At 38.4% G+C, this 21,817-nt stretch overlaps 1 protein-coding gene across 1 annotated transcript in view; it reads left to right on the forward strand.

Moving 5' to 3' along the window:
* Window positions 1–21,817, forward strand: part of OXCT1 (3-oxoacid CoA-transferase 1) — an 87,018-nt gene that overhangs the window by 56,745 nt on the left and 8,456 nt on the right. The window contains exons 14-16 of the mRNA XM_014875508.2: window positions 13,338–13,427; window positions 18,210–18,290; window positions 20,266–20,367. Of these exons, the coding sequence (XP_014730994.1) occupies window positions 13,338–13,427; window positions 18,210–18,290; window positions 20,266–20,367 (273 nt within the window). The remainder of the gene's footprint in view (window positions 1–13,337; window positions 13,428–18,209; window positions 18,291–20,265; window positions 20,368–21,817) is intronic.

Consider the following 21,817-nt stretch of genomic DNA (forward strand, 5'->3'; position numbering starts at 1 on the left):
AGTAGCAGTAATTTCTCTGTGGTTACTTCTATGGAGATCTGTTGGATGGATGATTCTTAATCTACTTTATTGATGTGTTACTACTATTCTACAGTACAGATTTTTAAAATGGGATTAACAGCCCATAGATATACAGATCTTCCTGTTCTTCCTGTAAATAAGGTGATATATTATTGTCAGTTAAATTTAATTATGAGCAAGATGTGTTTCTTTTTTAGTCACAAGATTTGTGTGTGGGTGATGCAAAGATTGACTTTGCTGAAAACTCAAGGTGTAAGAAAACTTCAAGCTCTATTTTGTTCTAACATTTTTCACTTTTCATTTAATTTTGGTTAAATATTTCTTATACACTGTGGCTTTTGGATTCTTGTATTGATGGTATTTCAGAGGCAAATCATAGCTCTATATGTTTTGAACAAGTACCATTATGAAGCAGTCTTTTCTGTCCCCTAAGAGCTTGATAACACTTGAGCCCTAGTGTGTGCATGTGTGTGTTTACTTGCACTTACTATTAGGAAGTGAGTTGAGGAAGTCTCATTGCAGTAATTACAGCCCTTTCTTTGCTCTTATCTGCTGAGTTTTAATGGAGAGAAAAATCCCGTGAGTAAAGGAAGAAGAGGGTGTGAATATTTTAAGCACATGCAGTAAACAATGCTATTTGCTTAGGCAGAAGTTACTTCCTAAATACTGGCATTTATTGGTAATTTTATTCCATTAAGCATTACTACATAATGGCTCTTTGGTATTTCTCCAACTAACAAGAGGGTTTCTGAGGAGGGAAAGGAGAAGGAGGTAAATTTCTGTGAATCCCCTGGGAACAGAATGCAGTTGTGACAAGTTGACCAAGAGAGGTTGAAGAGAAACATGGAGGTCATGATCATGGAGTAGGGCAGATAGGCCAGAATAGATAATCCATGGCTGCTGGTTGCTGCTGGATGGAGCCACATTTCATTTCAGGAGTGCAGGACACTTGTGACATATCTGTGTGTCTCAAGTTAATATCAAAAATTGCTGCCAGCAGAGTGGCTTCCCAGCACGTACAGAGAGCACATCGGTTTACAATAATGTCTTACATGTGTTTTTAAAAGTTGTGGGATTGACTGCACATATCCCTGCATGTACTTGCTTTGTTTCAGTTCTTTTCAACTAGGGTCTTTTTGAAGTCCTGAGAATAGAAGCATTTATGGAACAGTTTCTGCTGCCCTTCTACAAGGGTAGAAATTTACTACAAAGTACTACAGCTGCAGCTTGCACAAAGTAGTGCTTTATTTTCTCCACCCTTCCTAAGAGAAGGCACGTAACTATGATTGTTGTTGTGACATGTATCAGAGGCTGGGCATAGATCAAAACAAAATACCACAACTTCTGCCATGTTCCCCTGTGAAACCAAGGCCTCTGTCTTTTTCATAGGCATTTCTGAACAACCCATAATATTAAACAACCCTAATATGACTACTAATAACAGCTGACATGTGGTACCAGCAGAAAAAGTATTGAAACAATAGTGGAGGGTCCCTGCAGCTGGAAGTTGATGAATCTGAAAGCACAAAATGGATGAAATGTCCATGACATCAGATTTCGCTAGGCAGAAACTTCTTGCAAGGGAAAAAATAAGTGTGCTGTAAATCATTAATGAGAAGGTAGCATACTCAGGAGGACTACAAAGATGTCATGAGGTTATGTAGGGCGAGTATCAGAAGAGCCAAAATCCAACTTAATTTGGCTACTGCCATAGAAGACAATAAAAAGTGCTTCTATAAATACATCAATAACAAAAGAAGGGCTAAGGAAGTTCTCCATCCTTCATTGGAGGCAGGAGGAATCATAGTGGCAAAAGATATGGAAAAGGCTGACGTACCTAATACCTTCTTTGCCTTAGTCTTTTATGGTAAGACCAGCTGTTCTCCAGGTACTGAGCCCTCTGAGCTGGAAAACAGGCACAGGGAGCAGAATAAAGCCTCCACACTTCAGGGAAATTGGTCAACAGCTTGCCACACTACTTAAGAGACAACAATGTCAATGGGACCAGATGGGAGCCACCCCAAGCTACTAAGGGACCTGGTGAATGTGCTGTCTGAGACACTTTCAGTCATTTTCCAGTAGTTCTGGTTAACCTGGGAGGTCCCAGGTTTCTGGAGATTGGCAGGTGTGATGGCTGTCTACAGAAGGGCCAGAAGGAGGATTGAGGGAATTGCAGGTCTGTCAGCCTGACCTCAGTTCAGGGAAGATCATGGAATAGATCATCCTGAGTGCCATCATGCAGGGCATAAAGGACAACCAGGAGATCAGCCAGTTGGGTTTAGGAAAGGTAGTTCCTTGCTTGAGAGCCTGATCTTCCATGACAGAGTGTCCAGCTTAGTGAATGGTGGAAAGGCTTTGTATGTTGTCTACCTGGACATCAGTAAAGCTTTTCACATCATTTCCCACAGCTTTCTTCTGGATGAACTGGCTGCTCATGGCTTGGATAGGGGTACAGTTGGCTGGGTATCTTGGTTTAATTTAATTTTTTCAAAAATTGTTTTGGTTTAATTTGAATTTCTTGGCCAATGTACTAAATAATGTTATAATTTTGATTTGTTAATTTAAATATACTCATTTTCTGTTGTGAGACAGATTTAGGAGCAGAAGTAAGGTAGGCCTAAAACTTAAAAGGGTATAAAAAGAAATTTATTAACTACACAAAGAAGGAAAAAAACCAAATTCAGAATAAGATTTTCAGACTGCTTCTTCCTTCCCTCTTTTAACCTTCATGATAACAAAACAAACATATAAAAAATTACTTCAGTCAGTTTCTAACTTAAATAATCTTTTTTTCCAGTTCACTTTGGAGAGAGAAGTTTTTTGTTGTCAGGCTATAGGGATTTTTTCACAAGGAGGAAGAAAACAGTCTTCTCGTGGTTTTATTTTTATGATTTGCATCTGCCTGGAAAAAACCTTGCAAAGTCATGAAGCTTCTCCCATCTTCACAGCTTTTCCAAAGCTGTGCCAATGGGCCATGTTAAACTCATGGGGTATTACTTTTAAGAATGAATTGTTTTAAAGCAAAAGTTCTTTTTATTTTTTTTTCTTACTGTTTATGTTTCGTCCTTAAGAAACTGAGATCTCTTTCTTTCCTTGGGACAAAGATTCTTAACACAGGCACTTTTAGTCATATGGTCTATTAAATGGAACACTCCAACCCCCCTATGTCTTTTTCTTCAAGGTTTATGGGAATATTCAACAACGTACAAAAGGATTTTTCAGTCATTTTTACAGCATTTTTTCATTCTCCTTTCATTTAAAATAACTTAGCTTTTGCTTCACTGACTTTGGAGCATCTGTCTTTTTCCCTTCTCTCTCTGGGAAGGATTGAAAAGTTTGCAAGTCTTATCTGAGCATTGAGAGAGTTAAGATTTTACACAGGGAAAAGAAAAAACAAGCTACAACGCTGAAGTTATGCCAAGATCTCAAAAACCCAGCCATGCTGGAAACGGAGAAAGGTGGGGGGGGAGAAGCAGCTGGGATCTTAAATCAGCCTGAGTGTCCCTGGCCACTGTGGATGGCCACCCCATCTCCCTGCCGGGCCATGCCAGCTCCCCAGACAGGGGCCCGGCCCTGCCCCCTGCAGTGGAGCCAGCCCGGGGCCTGTTACCTGCACTGCTGCCAGGAAAAAAAACAAACTTAAATTCTGGGTTACCTCTTTCGAAATGTATGTTCACAGAGCGAACTAACTTTCTTCAATTAGATTTTCAGGCTTAACTAAGCCAGTTTTCAATTGGTTACCATCAACTCCTAGAGGAGTTCTCATGAAGAGAGCTCCTCTCTGAGTTCCTGTCTCCGAGTAAAAGCAGCACACTGGGTTAAGACCTGTGGGTGGCCGGGTCCAGGGGCTGGTGCTGGATGGAGTTGCATCCATCTGGGGCCGGTCACTGGTAGAGCTCCTCAGGGCTCAGTACTGGGGCCAGCCTTGATTAATATCTTTATTGATGATCTGGATGAGGGCACTGAGAGCACCCTCAGTCAGTTTGCAGTGACACCAAGCTGTGTGGGAGTGTTGATGTGCTGGAGAGCAGGAAGGTTCTGCAGAGGGATCAGGACAGGCTGGATCATGGCTGAGGCCAATGGTGTGAGGTTCAACAAGGCCAAGTGCCAGGTCCTGCCCTTGGGTCACAACAACCCCAGGCAGTGCCACAGGCTGGCACAGAGTGGCTGGAAAGCTGCCCAGTTCTGGAAAGGCTTTGCAGTGTTAGAGCACGTCCACAAAACTTGAGAAGAGTCTGGAGCACGGATCTTGTGAGGAGCACTGAAGGAGCTGGGGATGTTTAGCCTGGATAAAAGGAGGCTCCAGGAGCATTTTACCACTCTCTACAATTCCCTGAAAGGAGGTTGTAGCCAGATGAGGTCAGCCTTTTCTCCCAACAACTGATAGTACAAGGGAAACCTCCTCAAGCTTTTTCAGGACAGGTTTAGATTGGATATTAGGAACGCTTTCCTCACCGGAAAGATTGTCAAGCACTGGACTAGATTCTCCAGGGAAGTGGTGGAGTCAGCATCCCTGGAAGTACTTAGAAGATATGTAGATATAGCATTTAGTACCCACCATCAAAGAGGACTGGTTAATGAACTGGATTTGTGTACGTTCACAAGTGCAGACGGGATATATCCAAAGGTGCAAAAGAAGCTGGCTTTTCCTAAAGCAACAGGCTCAAAGCCTGGTGTCCAGAAGTTAACAAGCAGCAGCCTCAGAGATGATACAGGACCTGACAGTATTTAGCATCCCTATTTTCTACAAACAATACAAACAAAAAATTAAACTTTAGCTTTGTATATTCTTCAACTGGAGTCTAAAATTCATAAACATTGCTAAGGTAGTGCATTTAGTTTGCACTAACAGACGAAGAGAGTGATGTAATTTGTGCAGGAGATACAGTTTGGGTATATAAATCTGTATCAATCTTTGCAAAAAAAAAATCCTTTTATTTTTTGATTCAGTAGCCTGAGATTTTACTGCTCTAATTTGGACTCGCCAAACCAAAAAGATTAAAACATTAAGAATTAAATAAAATTACAAAAAATTCTAATCCTTATCAAAGAAGATTATCTGAAAAGAAGATATGAGGAAACTCATTCAAATTCAAAAATAAATCTTTTAATTTACAGTCTGTAGAGGTTAGTATTACCTAAGGCATTAGGAATATAATTTTATACGTTATTGGTAGTTTTTCTACAGGGCTTCAAAGTACATATTTTGCACACACAGTTTTGGACACTTTGACCTCATTAGTAAGGACGTTTTTAATGTAAAGGTAAATTGGCACAGACCAGGCTACTCTGTGTCTGCATGAGTGTTTTATTTTTGCCTTTGACTATCTGTAGGGCCAAACCGGGCTCAACAACTAGAGTTTTTCTTATACAAAATTTTTAATGATGGAAGAAGAAAGGACACATATCCCTGAATGCATCCCTGAATGCCTGAGAGCACTGTAGATCTTCTGTGAGGAGCCCTGCTGCAGCCTGTTTGCCACTTTGCTTGGTAGGAGTGTCTTTGCACAAGGCATATTTTAATTTTTAATCCAAACACATTGTCTAGTTACTCTCCTGGTTCTCCTAGTATATCCATGACACTGAATGCTTTAAACTCTGTGTTTTGTTTCAAGCTCTACAGCATTGCAAGGAAAGTATTTTACCTATTAAGTATAAAATGTGTCAAGGACTACGAATGGGCTAAAATCTGTATGAATAGAAAACATGCAGATTAAATATGCTCAATAATGGGGTTTCTCTCAGTAATAATATCAAGTTGTCTGATGTCTAGGATGTGAGTAGGGCTACCTCAGTAAGTCAACAGAGGAGAAGGATGGGACCTGCAGTTACCCAGAGTCTTCTTGGAAATATACTTTTCAGTGGGGCACTGGTTTAGTATGAAGAGGTATTAGGTTTTTGCAGACACACATCTTGAAATTACGCCTACAGTAATACATCAGCTTACTGCTTATCTCCCAACAAATATGTGCCTGAAAACCCTGCAGAGCCTTTGGAAGACAAAATTATCACTATTGCTAAAGTCCTGCAGCCAAAGAGGAGAAACTGACTGTATTATGTTGGCTCTACTTCTTCCATCTTTTTGAGGGTTTTTTCTATCAATTTTCTTCATGTTTATTTCTCTTTGGACTGCATGGAAGTAATGTATGAGCTCCCTATTGGTATTTTATTCATACTCTTAAATTTTCAGTGTGGGAAGTGGCAGCTCTGCTTTCTGTATAATGAGAGCAGCTGAAGAAATTCTGCTTGTCTCAAAAATACAAGCATATGTCAAAGGACTTCTGATCTGTGGGTTAGTGGTGAGAACTGTTACTACGATATAGAACCATCACTTTCAAGTGAGACTAGTATTATGCTGGCAGTAAAATTTAATTATTGCATGCTATGCTGTGTGTTTTGGAAATGGTATGCAAAGGTAAATGGACAGCTTAATTGTCCCATTACACTGAAATAACATTCATCACTGTAAAGCAAATCCATTTCAATGAAGCATGTCACAGACTGTTTTGCATTGCTCCTGAGATGCAGCTTCTCACTGTATTCATTTGAATTTTACTCTGTCATTCAAATTTGTTGCCAATGGTTATTTCAAGTTAGGTTTATGGGAGAATAGAGGAATGAAATTTGTCCAACTTTCTTTGCATGTGTTTCATGCAGCCCTAATTTTCTGATTATGGAAAATAAGAATATAAATATAGTTAGTGCACAGATTTGTGTATGCTAAATTTTAGGGGAAGAGTTATTATTACATTTTTCCAAATAAAAGAAATAATTCAAGATACTCCATTCTTTCAGAAATTAAACTTACTTTTAAATTTTGCTTTCCACTATGTCTTTGTGTGTGTCTTGGGAGATACTTGGCTAACTTTCTTCAAAACCAGGCCATTTCTTTTATAGCTAAATCATACAACAATGGGGTTTTTTTTGTATCTTAAAAAAAAATAAATTGCCATGTTGTGCATGTAGAGTGTGCTTAGTTTTGTTGTATTCTGCCAGTATTGTCTTTTTGTTTTGTTGTTTCATTACCCACACTTCTGATTGAAAAATCCTGTTAATGACTTCCCACTGTTTTTTTTTCTCAGAGTAAAATCTAATCTAGCTGTCCTAGTTGACAGTATAATTACAATAATTCTGTAAGTGGGACATGCGTAAGGACATAAAATCAGTGTAAGATAGAAGAAGGAAGTAAAGTTCAGAGTTCTTCAGCTTTATCCATCTTTTGGATACAATCTTCATCCAGTCTTTTTCACTGGAAAAATGGAAAGTGAAATCTGGAAGAGCTGTAACTTTCATTTTAGAATCAACTACAAATATATCTGTCCTATATCTGTCCTTTAAATACAGGACCAGACTGTTAACAAGGGGCAAAGGAGATGTCTACTGTTTCATGAAGTTAGTAGATTTATGCACTTTTTTTTTAATATTACCTTCTGATTTATTTTTTTCCTGAAACAAAGTTTTGAGCTAATATGTACTTTCCCAAACTAGGTGTAACCAGGTGTAACCCCATAACAACTGACAGGATTGTTAGGTATGGATCTGATGACATCCTTTGCTTGCTGTGCTGTTTGATGCTGACACATCTGTGCTGGCAGACAGCGTCTATACAGAGAGGGAGAGCTGTGTGACTGATGTGTGTTAGCAGCACGGCAGAGAGGGGCAGAGCAGAGACCTTTGAAGGGGCCCTCAGTTTATCCTTTTGAACGCAGCATTAGCACAACTGATGGTTGTGATGGCAGTACCTTGTATCCTCTGTAGCTTCTGCTTTTCTCTGTAAAACTGATACCATTCCAGTTGTTCTGAATTTTAGTGTCTGTCCCTGGCTTGATACAATAATTTCCTTTCATAAGGACACCTTTCAATACCTTTTTTTCCCTTTCATACCTGACACCTCGTCTGTGTCTGTGACCATGAGAGACAATGCTGACATCTCTGAATTCTTTGCTCTCTCATCCTAGGCATCTTGTTCATGCTCTTCAGGGGGATACCTGAAAACTGAGGTTGAATGGGAAGCTTGCAGTTTAAACTAGAGGCACTTGTTATCTCCTGTAAGACTTTTTGAAACAGCAGTTTCACTAACTTTGGGCATAGTGTGAGGCACACATATTCTTTAATCTAATGGAAGGAAAGAGAAATTTCAGACTGAATGCTATTTATAGTATTTGTTTAGTACAGTATTAGGGCTGGGAACATGGGCAAGGACTCTTAGGAGCGAAGTGGCTTGATTCCTTTCCAAGCAGGTGCACATTTTCACCTTGCCTGTGCTTTGATATTCAAATTATGGAATTATTCAAGATGCATTTACCACTGACAAGTTTTCATTGTTTCTAAAACTCACCATTAGCATCTGCTCTGCTGTACTGTTGATGCAATACCTGTTTGTCTCAAAAGATCATGTTATTTTACTATAAGCAAAATAGTTCAGGTGCATTTTTTGTACGATGTTGGGAGTAGTTATAAAATTCAGTTACAGAAGAAAAGTCCGTCCCCCTGCGAGTATAGAGGAAAGTTTTAAGGCACCAGCATGGATTCAAGACCTTAATAGGGTTAGAAGGCTCCTGAATTTTTCTTTTTTCTCAGCTATCTCTTCTTCATCTGTTTATCTGCTTGGATTTTCTTATAAATTGTTTCCTGCTTGCTATAGCACCTTTATAGCTTGCTTGAAATACCATTTAGGCAAAAAGTTACATTCTCTTGAAAAATATTTTGACTGTCTAGCCCACATTGGAGTACTCACAAGTTTCCACTGGAACACAAGGTTGTCTTGGGTGCCACATGTGACCAAAAAACCATGAAGGTTCCTGTTTAGGAATTACTATTAGGCTAAATTAATTCCTCAGGCTCTTTCATGTTGTATTTTGACCACTCATGTAATATTCAGATATAAACACATTAAATGGGAAAATACACACCCTTCTCTCATATTTTCCTAAAAATGCCCCATTCCCACAATGACAAAATAATTCATTTTGCAATAAGTAGTCATTATAAGAAATTCCGCTAGTACGTGTAGGTTTAAGACCTACACAAAGAAGCAGGAGAGCTGATGATCTCAGTTAAGAAAACCCAAAATTTCCATGTCTTGCACTTCGGTATTATTTGGACTGAGACTTAGAAAAAACTGCTGATGAAAGCACAATGGGCAAAGGAGATTTTCCAACTTGTATTGTAATTGAGAAGCTGCAAGGAAATTGTCAGCTTGTGTCTGTTCTCTACCCAACTCTCTGTATAAATAACTGCCAACACTGGACCTCCCAGAAATGCATGGCTAATTCAAAAATCTTTTATTCTTACTTCAAGCTCTCTCTGATGAAATGGATTTATAACAGTGCTTCAAATTACCGGTGCTCTACCACTACACTAAGTCTTTCCATCTGAAAGGCTTCTTAAGCTACCAGCACCATTATAATTAAGAACTAACAAAAACAATCTTAAATAAGTTGGAGAATAATCTTAAGTAAATGGAGGGAGCAGAATAGGGCAAAAATAAACAAAGTGTCTTTTTGGAATCACCTTTTAGTCTTGAATATTTTAATTCAAATTTAGCATGCAGCTGTCCCCTTTTTCAGTATGGTGGGGGGGAAAATGAAGGTTCTGGTAGTTTAGGCGATGCACTGAGAGTAATGTAAGTCTCTTATGCTTTGGATAATCCTCAAAATAAAAGCATGTAATTACTTGGCTAGTGCATTTAACTCTGAATTGATTTGCTTTACGGGGAACCACCCTATAGTGATGAATATATTTTCCTAAAGAGGAGGAGCAGATGGAACAATTTAAAGTCCCTAAAAAAAGTCCTTCTCTTCATGCATTTTCCTCTTTCTTCAGACAAAAAGGATGATGTCTCTTCTCTCAGTTCTGTATGACAGCTTCTTCAGCTGTACATTTGTTGTTGACCTTCATCAGCACTTAGTTCCTCAGGAATTTACTCGTTGCTGTAGGTCTTTTGTAGTTAATAGAATGAAAAGGCCTGGAAAATGAGCTAATGGCATTGTCAGGATAGATGTATTGATAGCCTGATCCTCAATGCAAACATATTCTGAGTTACTGTGGAGATAATATGTCATCTGCAGCTACTCTGCATTATCTTATCATGGGGTTTTTGGCAGGCAGGTTAGAGGTCATGGCAGTCTCTGTGAGAGCTGTGTTTTTCCAGGCAGGATGGAGAATGATCTGAGCAGTGCCAGGAAATTAAGGACAGAGGTAAATCCTTTTCACATCTGTATTTGCTAAGAAATATTTGGTAGTTATGATAATTTATGTGATAAATATTAAATATTAGTGTGACTGAACAATGCCAAAGGGCTTGTTTATAGATTTAGGAAGATGTGATTTATTCTTCATGTGACAACAGTAGGAAAATAGGAATTTTTATTTTCGTGTGTGCGTGTGTGTGTGTGAATACTGTCGTCATGGTTTGACACTGGCCAAATGCCAGGCACCCATGAGAATTTCTCACTCACTCTCCTAATGCTACAGCTGGGCAGAGGAGGGCAAAAAATTGACAAAGGGTTCATGAATCAGATAAGGATTGGGAGAAAACATTTCAAGGGCAAAACAAGCTCAAAGTCAAGTTGCAAAGTGAAATTTATTATTAACATAATCAGAGGAGGATAATGAGAAGTAAAATAAGCCCTTAAAACACCTTTTCCCCCCAGCCCCTCCCTCTTCCCACAGACAGAGCATGAGGGTTTGGTCTGTTCATCCCCAGGTTTTCTTGTGCTGCTCTGGGAGAGCATTCTTCCCCTGTGACACTGTGGGGTCCCTCCCACAGGAGACAGTTCTCTGTGAACTACCCCAGTGTGGGTCCAAATCTCACAAGCAGCAGCCAAACTGCACCTGCTGTAAACGTGAGTCCCTCCATGGGCACACAGCGCTCCTAAAACTGCTGTGACATGGGTCACTCTTGCAGGGGAGCTGCCCTCCAAGGACAGGCTGCTCCATCCTGGAAGCAGGGCCCCTCTCTCCACAGGATCACAGGATCACAGGATCACAGACTCCTCCAGGCACCCACCTGCTCCACCGTGGGCACCTCCCCCACGGGGAAGTGGATCTTTGCATCCCCCATGGATCCCCATGGGCTGTGGGTGGATCTCTGCATCCCCCGTGGATCCCATGGGCGGATCTCTGCATTCTCCATGGATCCCCATGGGCTGCAGGGGCATAGCTGCTCCCCCATGGTGTCACCACAGCCTGCAGAGGAATCTCAGCTCCAGCACCTGGATCACCTCCTCCCCTCCTTCTGCACTGGCCTTGGTGTCTCCATGTTGTTTCCCTCACATGTTCTCACCTCCTCCTCTTCTCTAACTAGAAGGTGAAACCCTGTCACTTTGTTTCGATTTTCTTCTTAACTATGTCATTATGTAGGCATTGCCACCCTCTCTCATTGGCCCAGTTTTGGCCAGCAGCATGTCCATCCTCAGAGCCATCAGGGACTGACTCTATTGGACATGGTGGAAGCTTCCAGCAACTCCTCACAGGAGCAGTCTCTGTGGCCCCTCTGCTACCAAAACCAGGCTGTGCCAAGCCAGTACAACTGCCTTCATTACATAAGGCATCATAATGATCTAGAGGCTAACACATAGCTGGTCTGCCAGTTCAGTGAGACAAGTCTCTTCCATATATTTTTTATTATGGACCATAGGTACTGATAGTTGTAAGGTATTGAATCACATAGCTGATGAAAGGGAGCACAAGCTTTGTACTAGGAAGTTTTCTAGGCATTTAATCATAAACTTTTAGGTTTTATATCTGTAAGAGTAAATGTTATATTACTGTCCCTATAACCACTCAAAAGCAAATGCAAACCATTTGAGACAGAATTTTATTTATTTTAATCCGTAAAATTGACAGAATCACAGAATCAGAATATTCTGAATTTGAAGGGACTCAGAAGGATCGTCAGAGTCTCACTCCTGGTCCTGCACAGCACCATCCCCACACCATGTGCCTGAGAGCATTGTCCAAACGCTTCTTGAGCTCTGTCAGGCTTGGTGCTGTGACCACTGCCCTGGGGAGCTGTTCCAGTGCCCAAACACCCTCTGGGTGAAAACACTTTTCTGATATCCAACCTAAATCTCCTCTGACTCAGCTTCAGGCTATTCTGTTGGGTCTTGTCACTGGTCACTCAGAGCAGAGATCAGTGTCTGTCCTTCCTCTTCCCCTATAGTGGAAGCTTAACTGCAATGAGGTCTCCCCTCCTATTCTCCAGGCTGACCTGATCTCAGCCACTCCTCATATGGCTTCTCCTCAAGGCCCTTCAGCATCTCGTTGCCCTCCTTGTGTCATGTTTCCCCCTAACCTCTCTTCCTTCCCCTTTCTTTCCTTCTTGGGAACTCTGGGTTGGTATGTGAAGTTGCTGCCATCTTTGGTTATTGGCGTCTAGGGCTGGTTCAAAAATGATTGCTCTGCTCAGAGTCACAGAACTTTGTACTTCTGATCATTTCCTGCCAGTAGTGTGTCAGGTCTGGACCTGTTTACCTTCCAAGATCAGACACATCCAGTTTAAGGTAATGGAAGCAGGCAGGATTGTTTGCCGTAGCATTACGGAAAGTAAAAATAGAGGTAGCTGAACACCAAGCTGCAAGACACTTGCTGTGATAACATGTGCAGTTGCAACACACTTTAAGAGAAGAATGAGTCCAGAGGCTGAAAGCATTACTTGTTTTGAGGGACATACGGAAGTGAATACTGAGCAACATTTATATATTTGCCCTTACTCTGAAATGACCTCTACGGACATCTGCAATAGAACAAAAACTATTACTTTGTGCTGATACAGTGATACAAGGCATGGCTTTCTGAAGTGGCAAGAGAATTTCTAAACTGTCAAGTGGATGTACAGTATTCAGATGTTCTTGTTGCTGCATTTCAAAAGTAGAGATTTCTTCTGAGGAACCAGTGACATTTCCATCAACAGGAAGATGTACACTTTGCTTTTCAAGGGACAAAACTATTGGAACTAAATTCATTGCTCCTCAGTGTCAGTGCTTCCACTAAGTCAGTGATACTACTCAGATTTCGGTTACACCCCAGGGAAACAGCCATGTCGGTGTCTCTCCTTCTACTCATCACTATTTGCATCATAAAGAGCTGAGAATGAGACAGCTCTATTCTCTCTGTTTGTGTTTGAGTACTGTGTTTATGAAATAGGTGGGCTTTCCATGTGGGAAAAGCTGACTATCTTGTGCTGTCACTTGCAGCCACAATATTATATTTTATTCTTAAAAATAATATCAATATTAGTATTAGTAATAATTATATTATATTATTATTATTAATATTAATAATAATAATAATTATTTAAAATTTCATTTTAGGGTAAGATGGTGAAAGGAATGGGGGGTGCCATGGACCTGGTATCCAGTGCACAGACCAAAGTTGTTGTCACCATGGAGCACTCAGCCAAGGTAAGGCTCTACCACTTCTTTCTAAATCAGTGGTTTGTGCTGTACAAAAGACAAAAAATTAACAGGAAAAGACAAGGCATATTCATTCTGCTACTTTGTGGGAACTTGACAGTTTTGCTGTTGGTTATTATGGTGATGCAACTGGAGGCTAGGTTAATATGGTTCCTTTCCTCTTGTAAGTGAATCATTCATCCTGGGGAAAAAATGAAATATTAACTTCATGTTTAAAAGCTGCACACATTTTTTTAGCTACTTCATGCAAATTTAATTGGAGTGGCCATTGCCAAAGCTACAGTAGATGCTACTCTACTCTTTGCCCCAGAATAATTTGAAAAATGAGGTTTCCCACGGTTAAATACTTGTTGTGATGGAAAGATATTTACTTATGAAATTGCCAGTCAAATTGGTACTGACAGTTTGATAAAATAGATTTTTGGCATGATGAGATACAGGCTGCCTTACATCATTATGTGTAAGCAGTTAATCTAGAGACTTCTTTAGGGGGAGTGATATAGATATATGCTATAGATGTAAGTCATCCCCAAAAGATCATAGGAAACTTTTAATTTGAAACTTCTAACACAGGAGAAAAAACGTATTGAAAGAGAAAAATCTCTATCCCGAATGTTTAAAAATGTATTTTTAAAAAAATTTGTGTGTTTCTTCTATGCCAAATTTATTATATGTCTGCAACAATAATTAATTTTGTATTGTTCAAAGTAGTATCTCTTGTCAGAATTTGCATGGTAAACTATAGTAAATATGTAAATATGAGAGTAAACATATTAACAGTGTGGTTTTTTCATGAGATTTGAAGAATTAATTTTCACTTGAAAATAAAAACAAATACATATTGAAAAATATAGTAGTTTCACAATTTATACTGAACTGTGATCCCAAGGGGCACATTTTGAGTAGCAAGACTGAGTTTAGCCTGATAATTTTCATGTTCATATGCATAAATAAATACATGAAAATATAAAATGAATTCATCTTTATGACTTGCATCACTATCACACAGCCTCCTAAAAACTGTAGTAACAGAGGAAGTTATCCATTTGCTCAGACACGCACTTTAGGTATTAATGTATTTATGTATTATAATTATTATTAATGTATTTATGTAGTATATTTATAATGTGTTTAAGTATTAATATTTTTACTAAGTGTCTATTTACTGTGGAATTTGGTTAAGGCTTAGAGTCCACACACCATTATTCAAAACAGTTTTTCTCCTAAAGGTACTATTGCTAAAATATTTTTCCCAAATAGTGTTTAGAAATTGTTTGCTGCGTTGTTGTTGTTTTTGTTTTGTCTGTAGGAGTACTGAAACAGGAAAAGAATGAAAACAGAGATGCGTTCACTGTTATGAACAGGTCAAGAATAGAATTATTTATTTTGGCATATGTATACCACTTGGGGCACTTTTGTGCGTGGTGTACCTGGTATGCACTTCTGGAGAGCCAGTTACAGGCTTTCATAAATTATTTTTTCTGCTTCTGTGTAAAGGCACTGCCAAATTAACAATATGCAATATCTTAATTTTATTCTTATTTTTAAATGTCACTTTTTCGTCTTACCTAGCCTCTTTCTGGGGTCTTCATATCGATGCTTCTTGCTTGCTCAGATGTGAAGATGATGTCATATAGAAATCTAGTGTTTAGTGATCAAAACTGCTGTTACAGTTTTGAGGTGCTTTTTTTTTTTAATAAACAAGTAAACGCAGCACCCATGAGGTCAGTTCTGAAAGAAGCCTTTTGTTGTGGCTGACTGTATCTTCCAGAGTTTATTTTCTATTCGTGGTTTTTCAATTCTTTACACCAAATATTTTATCGAAAACTTCCTGCATCTGAGTGTCTGCATCAGAGGAGCAATCCATCCTGCTTGAAGCCCAGTGTGCTAGCTGAGGGAAAGAGCAGACTGCATGTACTGAGACAGTCTCTTGTGTCTGCTGGCTCTTTAGTAAAGGGATGTTTCTGTAATCTTATTATCCAAATAAATAAGAAATCTACCATCAGACATAAAAATTTCCTGTAAATCAACAGCAGCCAAGATTTGATGAATGGAAATACAGTGGAAGACATGGGGTATGGGCAGGGCCTTCAATGGACATGTTCAAGAGGTGCAGCAGGAGGTAGTTCTTGTGCTAGTTTTGTCTGATTTATGAGCTTGTGAAGGCTCTTCTAATCCTTTTCAAGTCTGGGTGTTTGTTTTCTTTTAATAACAGTGATGGTTTGTTAAACATTAAAGAAAGTTTTCTAAGAGTTTAACAGCCCTTCTCCTTTCAGTACACATGTTGCAATTTTTAAACATAGAAATAGGCCGAGTCCTTGCAGCACAGGCAGAATATAATTTACACTAAATTATGATGGTGGAGCTAGTAACTGTTTTACCACTGAAATAAATCTCAAGGAATTTTACTCTTTTAAAACTCTGATATGCACTATGTTACAAATACAAACAAATATTCTCAGTCCCAAGTGAATTACATTTTTAATTATATAAGTTTTTACATGTAATGAAAACTAAAATGTACAGAAGATAGATGACAAAACATGAAATCAGCTTTGTAGAAGAACCTTCAGCTTAAGAGCTGCTATTGAGGAAGGGTAACAGACAAGTACTCAAAATGATGAGGGAATGGAGAAGGTGAATGCAGAATTGTCACTGCCTCATAAACAAAGTAGGGAAAACTAACTTAAATTAGTTGAAACAACAAGAAACATTTTCCACAGCCAGCTAATGAAGTTGTGGACGATAGCAGAATATTGCAAAAATCTCAAGGCATTAAGTCCATACTGAAGGGACTAAACTATTTTATGAGGTTGATTTCATCAATAACAGCAGTCTCTGCCTCAGAAAATTCGTGCATTACAGCATATCAGGAACGAGGAGGGCATATCTGCAGAAAGATATTTCAATTTTTGTTCTATATGCTTAGGCCACTGAGAGACACTTGGCAAATGGACCCTATGTCAAATTCATTAGCTTTTCTTAATGTATCTTTTTGCTGAATTACCTCTTCTTTCATAACCACAAAGAAAAGAATAATAGAAGCTTGTTATTTAATGTCTAAACAGTTCTTGTGCATTTGTGTCTAATTTGCTAAATACTGCCCGAGAGAATTAGAAGTAAAGTTCTTACCCCATACCATCATTGACATGTTTTGCAAAACACAGTGAAGTAATGGCTGATAATTGTTCCATGTTGTGAATTAAGTTGTCTATACTGTTCAGAAAAACAGAATGAAAACTGGTTTTAAGCACTTGATTTGGGCAATTCTGAAATATGGAGCACTGAATTTAAAACTCCTTTCTCATACTGTGAAAAGTTCTGATTTTAATGTGTTGTGGAAGACTAAGGACATTTTTTGTTCTTCAACAACAGAATTTTTTATTTAAAGCAGACTAGAACACCTAAGGTTTTATGTATCTACAGAATAGTCTTTTCCTTTATCTGAACAAATCCTGAATAAATCTGAATAAATTCAGATGGTAAAAATCATGCAGTTCCATTTAATTTGCTCTTCTTACACTGCCCTGATGGATGTCTTCCAAAAGTCCCAGAATCATTTATGTTGAAAAAGGCCTCTAAGATCATTGAGTCCAACCTTTGAAAAGATCAGGAAATGCATTTCATCTTTAAGGCTTGCTGGTAATACAAAAGTCTTCAGCTCAAGTGTTAAGAAGCTCAAATGTATCAGTTCTCAGGGTCACAGGAGCCATTCAGGCTGTCACCTCTGCGAGTCCATGTGTTTCAATCTCAATTAGGTATGATGAAGACACACTTCATTTCACAGGCCTGAAAAGTGTATCTGATATGTTACTGAAGATATTACAAATAGCACAGATTAATCTTGGCTCTTAGGCAAATTGCACAAGGACATTCTCATGATGGACAGAATATAAGTAGATCAATTGAAAGTAATTAGAATGAAGAAATAGTTCCTCACAGAGAAAGATAAATTCAAAAGCACATGGATTGCTCATTGTGTTATCACTCAGGAGTGAAACTGGTTGTGAGATGGCCCCTGACTAAGCCTTAAGGTAAACTGATGATTCTGAATGGTTAAATGAGACATGTTAGAGAGTTTTGAAGTGTATAACTGAAAATTGATAATTAGAAAAAAAAAAAAAAAGTATAGGGTAGTGGGAGAAGTGTGTACTTAATGCTACTTCCGTAAAACACTTATAAATACTGACCAAAAAAGTAATGATCCATCTGCCTTATATCCTTTCAGAGCTCTTGCAGCCTACATTAACTTAGTATGATCTAGAGCCATTTTTGAACTACTATTTTTTAAAAATGAAGAAAAAAAAAAGAAAAATAGACAAGGACTTTCCCAGAGACAGTATGGGTAAATAAACTGGGTTTACTGTTTTAAGACTGTGACTGTGCCCTTGACCTGTGGGGATTTGAAGTTCCTCTGTGTGTGTGGCTGATCCTGCACATACTATTTGTGATAAAGGATAAGACGGGAATACGTTACCTATAGTGTTGTTCCCTAATTTTTGTCCTTCATGTGTCATCAGTGAGGTTCCAGGTATCTCTTATCCTTACATTGTAGCAGGAAGGGCTGATTCTTAAGCAGCAGTGTGCAGGACGTCTAAACTCAGGAGTCCACTCAGTGGTAAAGTAAGATTCTTACTAATCGGCCATAGACGTGAATGTGAAGAGTGTTCTGAGCATATTGAATGTTTAAATAACACTGACTACAGCTGTGATTTTCATGAAAATATATGAGTTTTTTAAAAGCTGATATTTGTATACTATTAAACACAGGGCAATGTCCATAAAATCTTGGAAAAATGCAGTTTACCACTTACTGGGAAACAATGTGTTGACCGCATCATTACAGAAAAGGTAATGTACCTGACTTAATAATTTCTTCCTCTATCCCTAACAACAAAAATTAAGAATATGTTTAGTATCTGTTGCCACTGAAGGGAAAATACTGCCTTGGAGTACGGGTCCAGAGATCTTGGGGCTCATATTTTTTTTTAAAAGTTTTGATTCCTAGCATACTGAACTGTACCCTTAGATGCCTTCAGAAGAAAGATGCCACAAATGACAGGCATGAAAAGTGTATATGAAAAGAAATCTCCTTGTTTCCCCTCAAAGTATTTCTGAAAATTCACTGTGACATGCAAATTTTCAAATACGGCTGTAGTCACAGCTTGGGAGGTGAAGGGGCATTGTTATTTGCTTTAGGTAGGGTTTTTTTTGTTTGTTTTTGTCCTTTTGTTTAGTTTGGCTTTGGTTTTATTTTTTCCCAGCAAAGCACACATAGGTTGGACAATGGGCATCTTCTTTCATGTATACTACATGCTGTTTCAGAGAAACCTGTGGCTGTAGCAGAGCTTTAGTTCTTTTGTCCTTACTTGATTCCATTTATGAAGCAATTTATTCTCCAGTGGAAGTACATATGAGCATCTCATACTGCTGCTGCTCAAAGTACATTAGTGGATCTTTTCAGCAAAGGCTAAGTGACTTAAGGTTTTTTGCTGTGATCATACTCCTTTTATTTTTGGTGTTTACATTTTTAAGGACTTAGAGTAGTCCCTCTGTGAGCCATCTATCATGCCTAATAGAATGCATCAAAGGTGCTGATGGAGAATTTGCTTTTTCATGGTGGGATATTGCTACATCTAAAGGATTTTTCTTCACAAAGTAAGGGAAAATATATTAAAATATGGAATTTTTTTTTTTAGTCTTCTACCAATTTGCCACATACAAATGTAAGGTACAAAGAAAACGAGAGGGGACAAGGACTAATAGAAAATAAACAAGTAGAAATGTCTCTAATATTCATCAATTACCAGATCTTGTGGCTTTATTAGGAAATAATACAAATGTGCAACAACATTTAGATAGTGTGGCAAATTCTGTTTCCTCACTAGAATCCTGGAATTTTCCTTATGCCCAGCTTCTCTTTTAAGCCTTAAAGAGGCTGTCCTTTTCCAGTCCTGTAAAAAGCAGTTTCATGTGCCCAGAGGATGACTAGACTTCAGGACACTTCTTTGATGAGCTTATGACTTCACTTTCATTTCAAGTTCAAGCTTTCCTGGTCTTTTGCTACTAAACTTTTGTTTTTAAGGAAAATTACTTTAGACCTTATGGTTTCCCTAGAAACGAGTTGGCAACCTGTGTATCTCCCTCTGGTAGGCATTATTAAAGTGCACATTGTTTTATTTGATGCATTTGTGAGTCTCAGATGTGGAGTGCATATCTTATGAAGACATCAGACAGAGCAGCTTTGCTCCTTCAGCTTCTTCCTCTCAGGCTTTCTTTTAAAAATACTGCAGGGAATCTTGTCTTTCACTGCTAGTTTCTAAAAATTCTAGCATTTTCATTGGGTATGCAATAGTTGTTGGAGAAAATTATAGTCAGCCAAAGATGATCTCTCTATTTGCCATGAAATTAAATAAAAGAATAGGGGAGATAATCTCTTCCCTTTTTCTTTTGTGGTCTCTTGGTGGACATTTTCTTGCAGCAAAGAATATCTTGGCCCTTTCCTTTGAACCTCCCATTCTCACCAGACTGGAGCAGAATGCACAGTCCACATTTCCTGCAGTCATGAACAGTTGTACTTTTTCCCCACAAAACTAACGTATACTAGATTCAAGGTATTCAAACACATTCTAGATTCTCTTTCTTGGTACAAATAAATGTAGCAAAAAATCTTTATTGGGCAATCATGAAAATGAAAAGTGGCATCTCTTGTTACTGAAGGTGTGCTATTACTTCAGAGCACTATTTTGTACAATGTTACTGCATTACATGCTCATTTTCTCTTTTGATAATAAAATAATAATTATGTGCTTTTTGAACTTAATAGGCAGTGTTTGATGTGGATAAGAAGAAGGGATTGACCCTCATAGAAATCTGGGAAGGACTGACAGTAGATGATATCAAGAAAAGCACTGGCTGTGACTTCGCAGTAAGTAATTTTACAAACCAGTACAGTTTTGAGTTAGAAGAAATATTCTTTGCAAACACTTATCACATGAGGGCTTGTAGTTGAAGCAAGTTTTGTCTTTATAGGTGAGGACTGAATAGATTACCTGTGGAATTTACAATGAAAGATAATTTGGGGCTAATATAGTGTGATGATGTTGGAAGTATCAGAAGCTAGGAAAACCAGGAGAGATGGAGAAATAACTAAGAGTAAAAAGACAAATGGAAAGGAAATTTCTGTGCTTTGAAGATGGGAGCTGATTCATCTTGGAAAGATGGATAAATATTTTTTTTCACTGTGTAATTTTCACTGTATGATTTAGTTTACCTAACTCTCTGTAGCTAAGTTTCAACTCTCTTTTTAGGTGGAGCTGTGAGTCACAGGAGTGACCACAGTTGTCCCCTCTGTGTTAGTAGTGCCAATCAATGAACTGCTCTCAAACTGCCTTGTACAAATGGAGCTTACACTCTGCATTAATCCAGAAAGCCCCTGCCTTTTGACATTCACATTCATTCTTAAGTCTCACTTAATACAAACACAAAACTGCCTTACTAATGGAAAGCTGTAGCACTCTAAAGTGTAACTGAATGCATGTGTAGTTTCATTTCAAAATCTTTTCTTCTGTTTTGTGAAGTCTTTTGGAGCAGTTCAGCCCTCCTTTGGCAAGGGCAGCAAGTATGACAATGTACGAGTTGTGCTGTAAAAATAGTTCAGGCGTATTTAGTAATGAAGTAAAATACTCCTTTTTGCAGAATTTCATGGCATCACTATGGCACCTGATTAACAGACTTCTGAGCATTTAAAATGTGCAAAGGTTTTTTATTAATGCTTTGAGCATATTCTTGGTAGTAAGGAAACTTCCCGAGCAAGGAACCTGTGAAATTTCATTTATTTCCTGTGTCCATAAGAGAGCATTTCTGATAACTAAATATGATTGAGTATGTTTCTCCTTAGATTTTTTTAATAAAAGTGTGTTCACGCTGAAAGTACCTTTAATTATCTGAGAAAATGATATTGGACTAAAGACTACTGGCCTGCAACTGCAGAGTGCAGGAAGCTGCTACAGAATCACTTTGCTGAACCTAACGATGCTAGGTTACAAACATTCCATGTAATATTTTAGGGAAGTAATTTTTTTCTAATTTAAAGTGGAAGCAGCCTTCCATATACAGAAGTTCTGAGTGGAAATGAAATGATTCACTTTTGACTTTGATCTAATAAAAAATTATCAATTTTTTAGACCTTTTAATATAAGGACTTTTTTTCTTGGACTGATCTGCCTGTCAAGCAGCTTGCATGCAGAAGTAAAACATAAAAACGAACTTTATGGGCTTCTATCTATCCCAGTCAGTCACTTTGTTTTGCTCCTTTGGATTTCATTTGGGGAGTAACTTCATTATGAATTTGAAATTGCAATGTTTAGTAAGCATTT

This window comes from Sturnus vulgaris, chromosome Z (genome assembly GCF_052056855.1).
Source record: "Sturnus vulgaris isolate bStuVul1 chromosome Z, bStuVul1.hap1, whole genome shotgun sequence".
NCBI lineage: Eukaryota > Metazoa > Chordata > Aves > Passeriformes > Sturnidae > Sturnus > Sturnus vulgaris.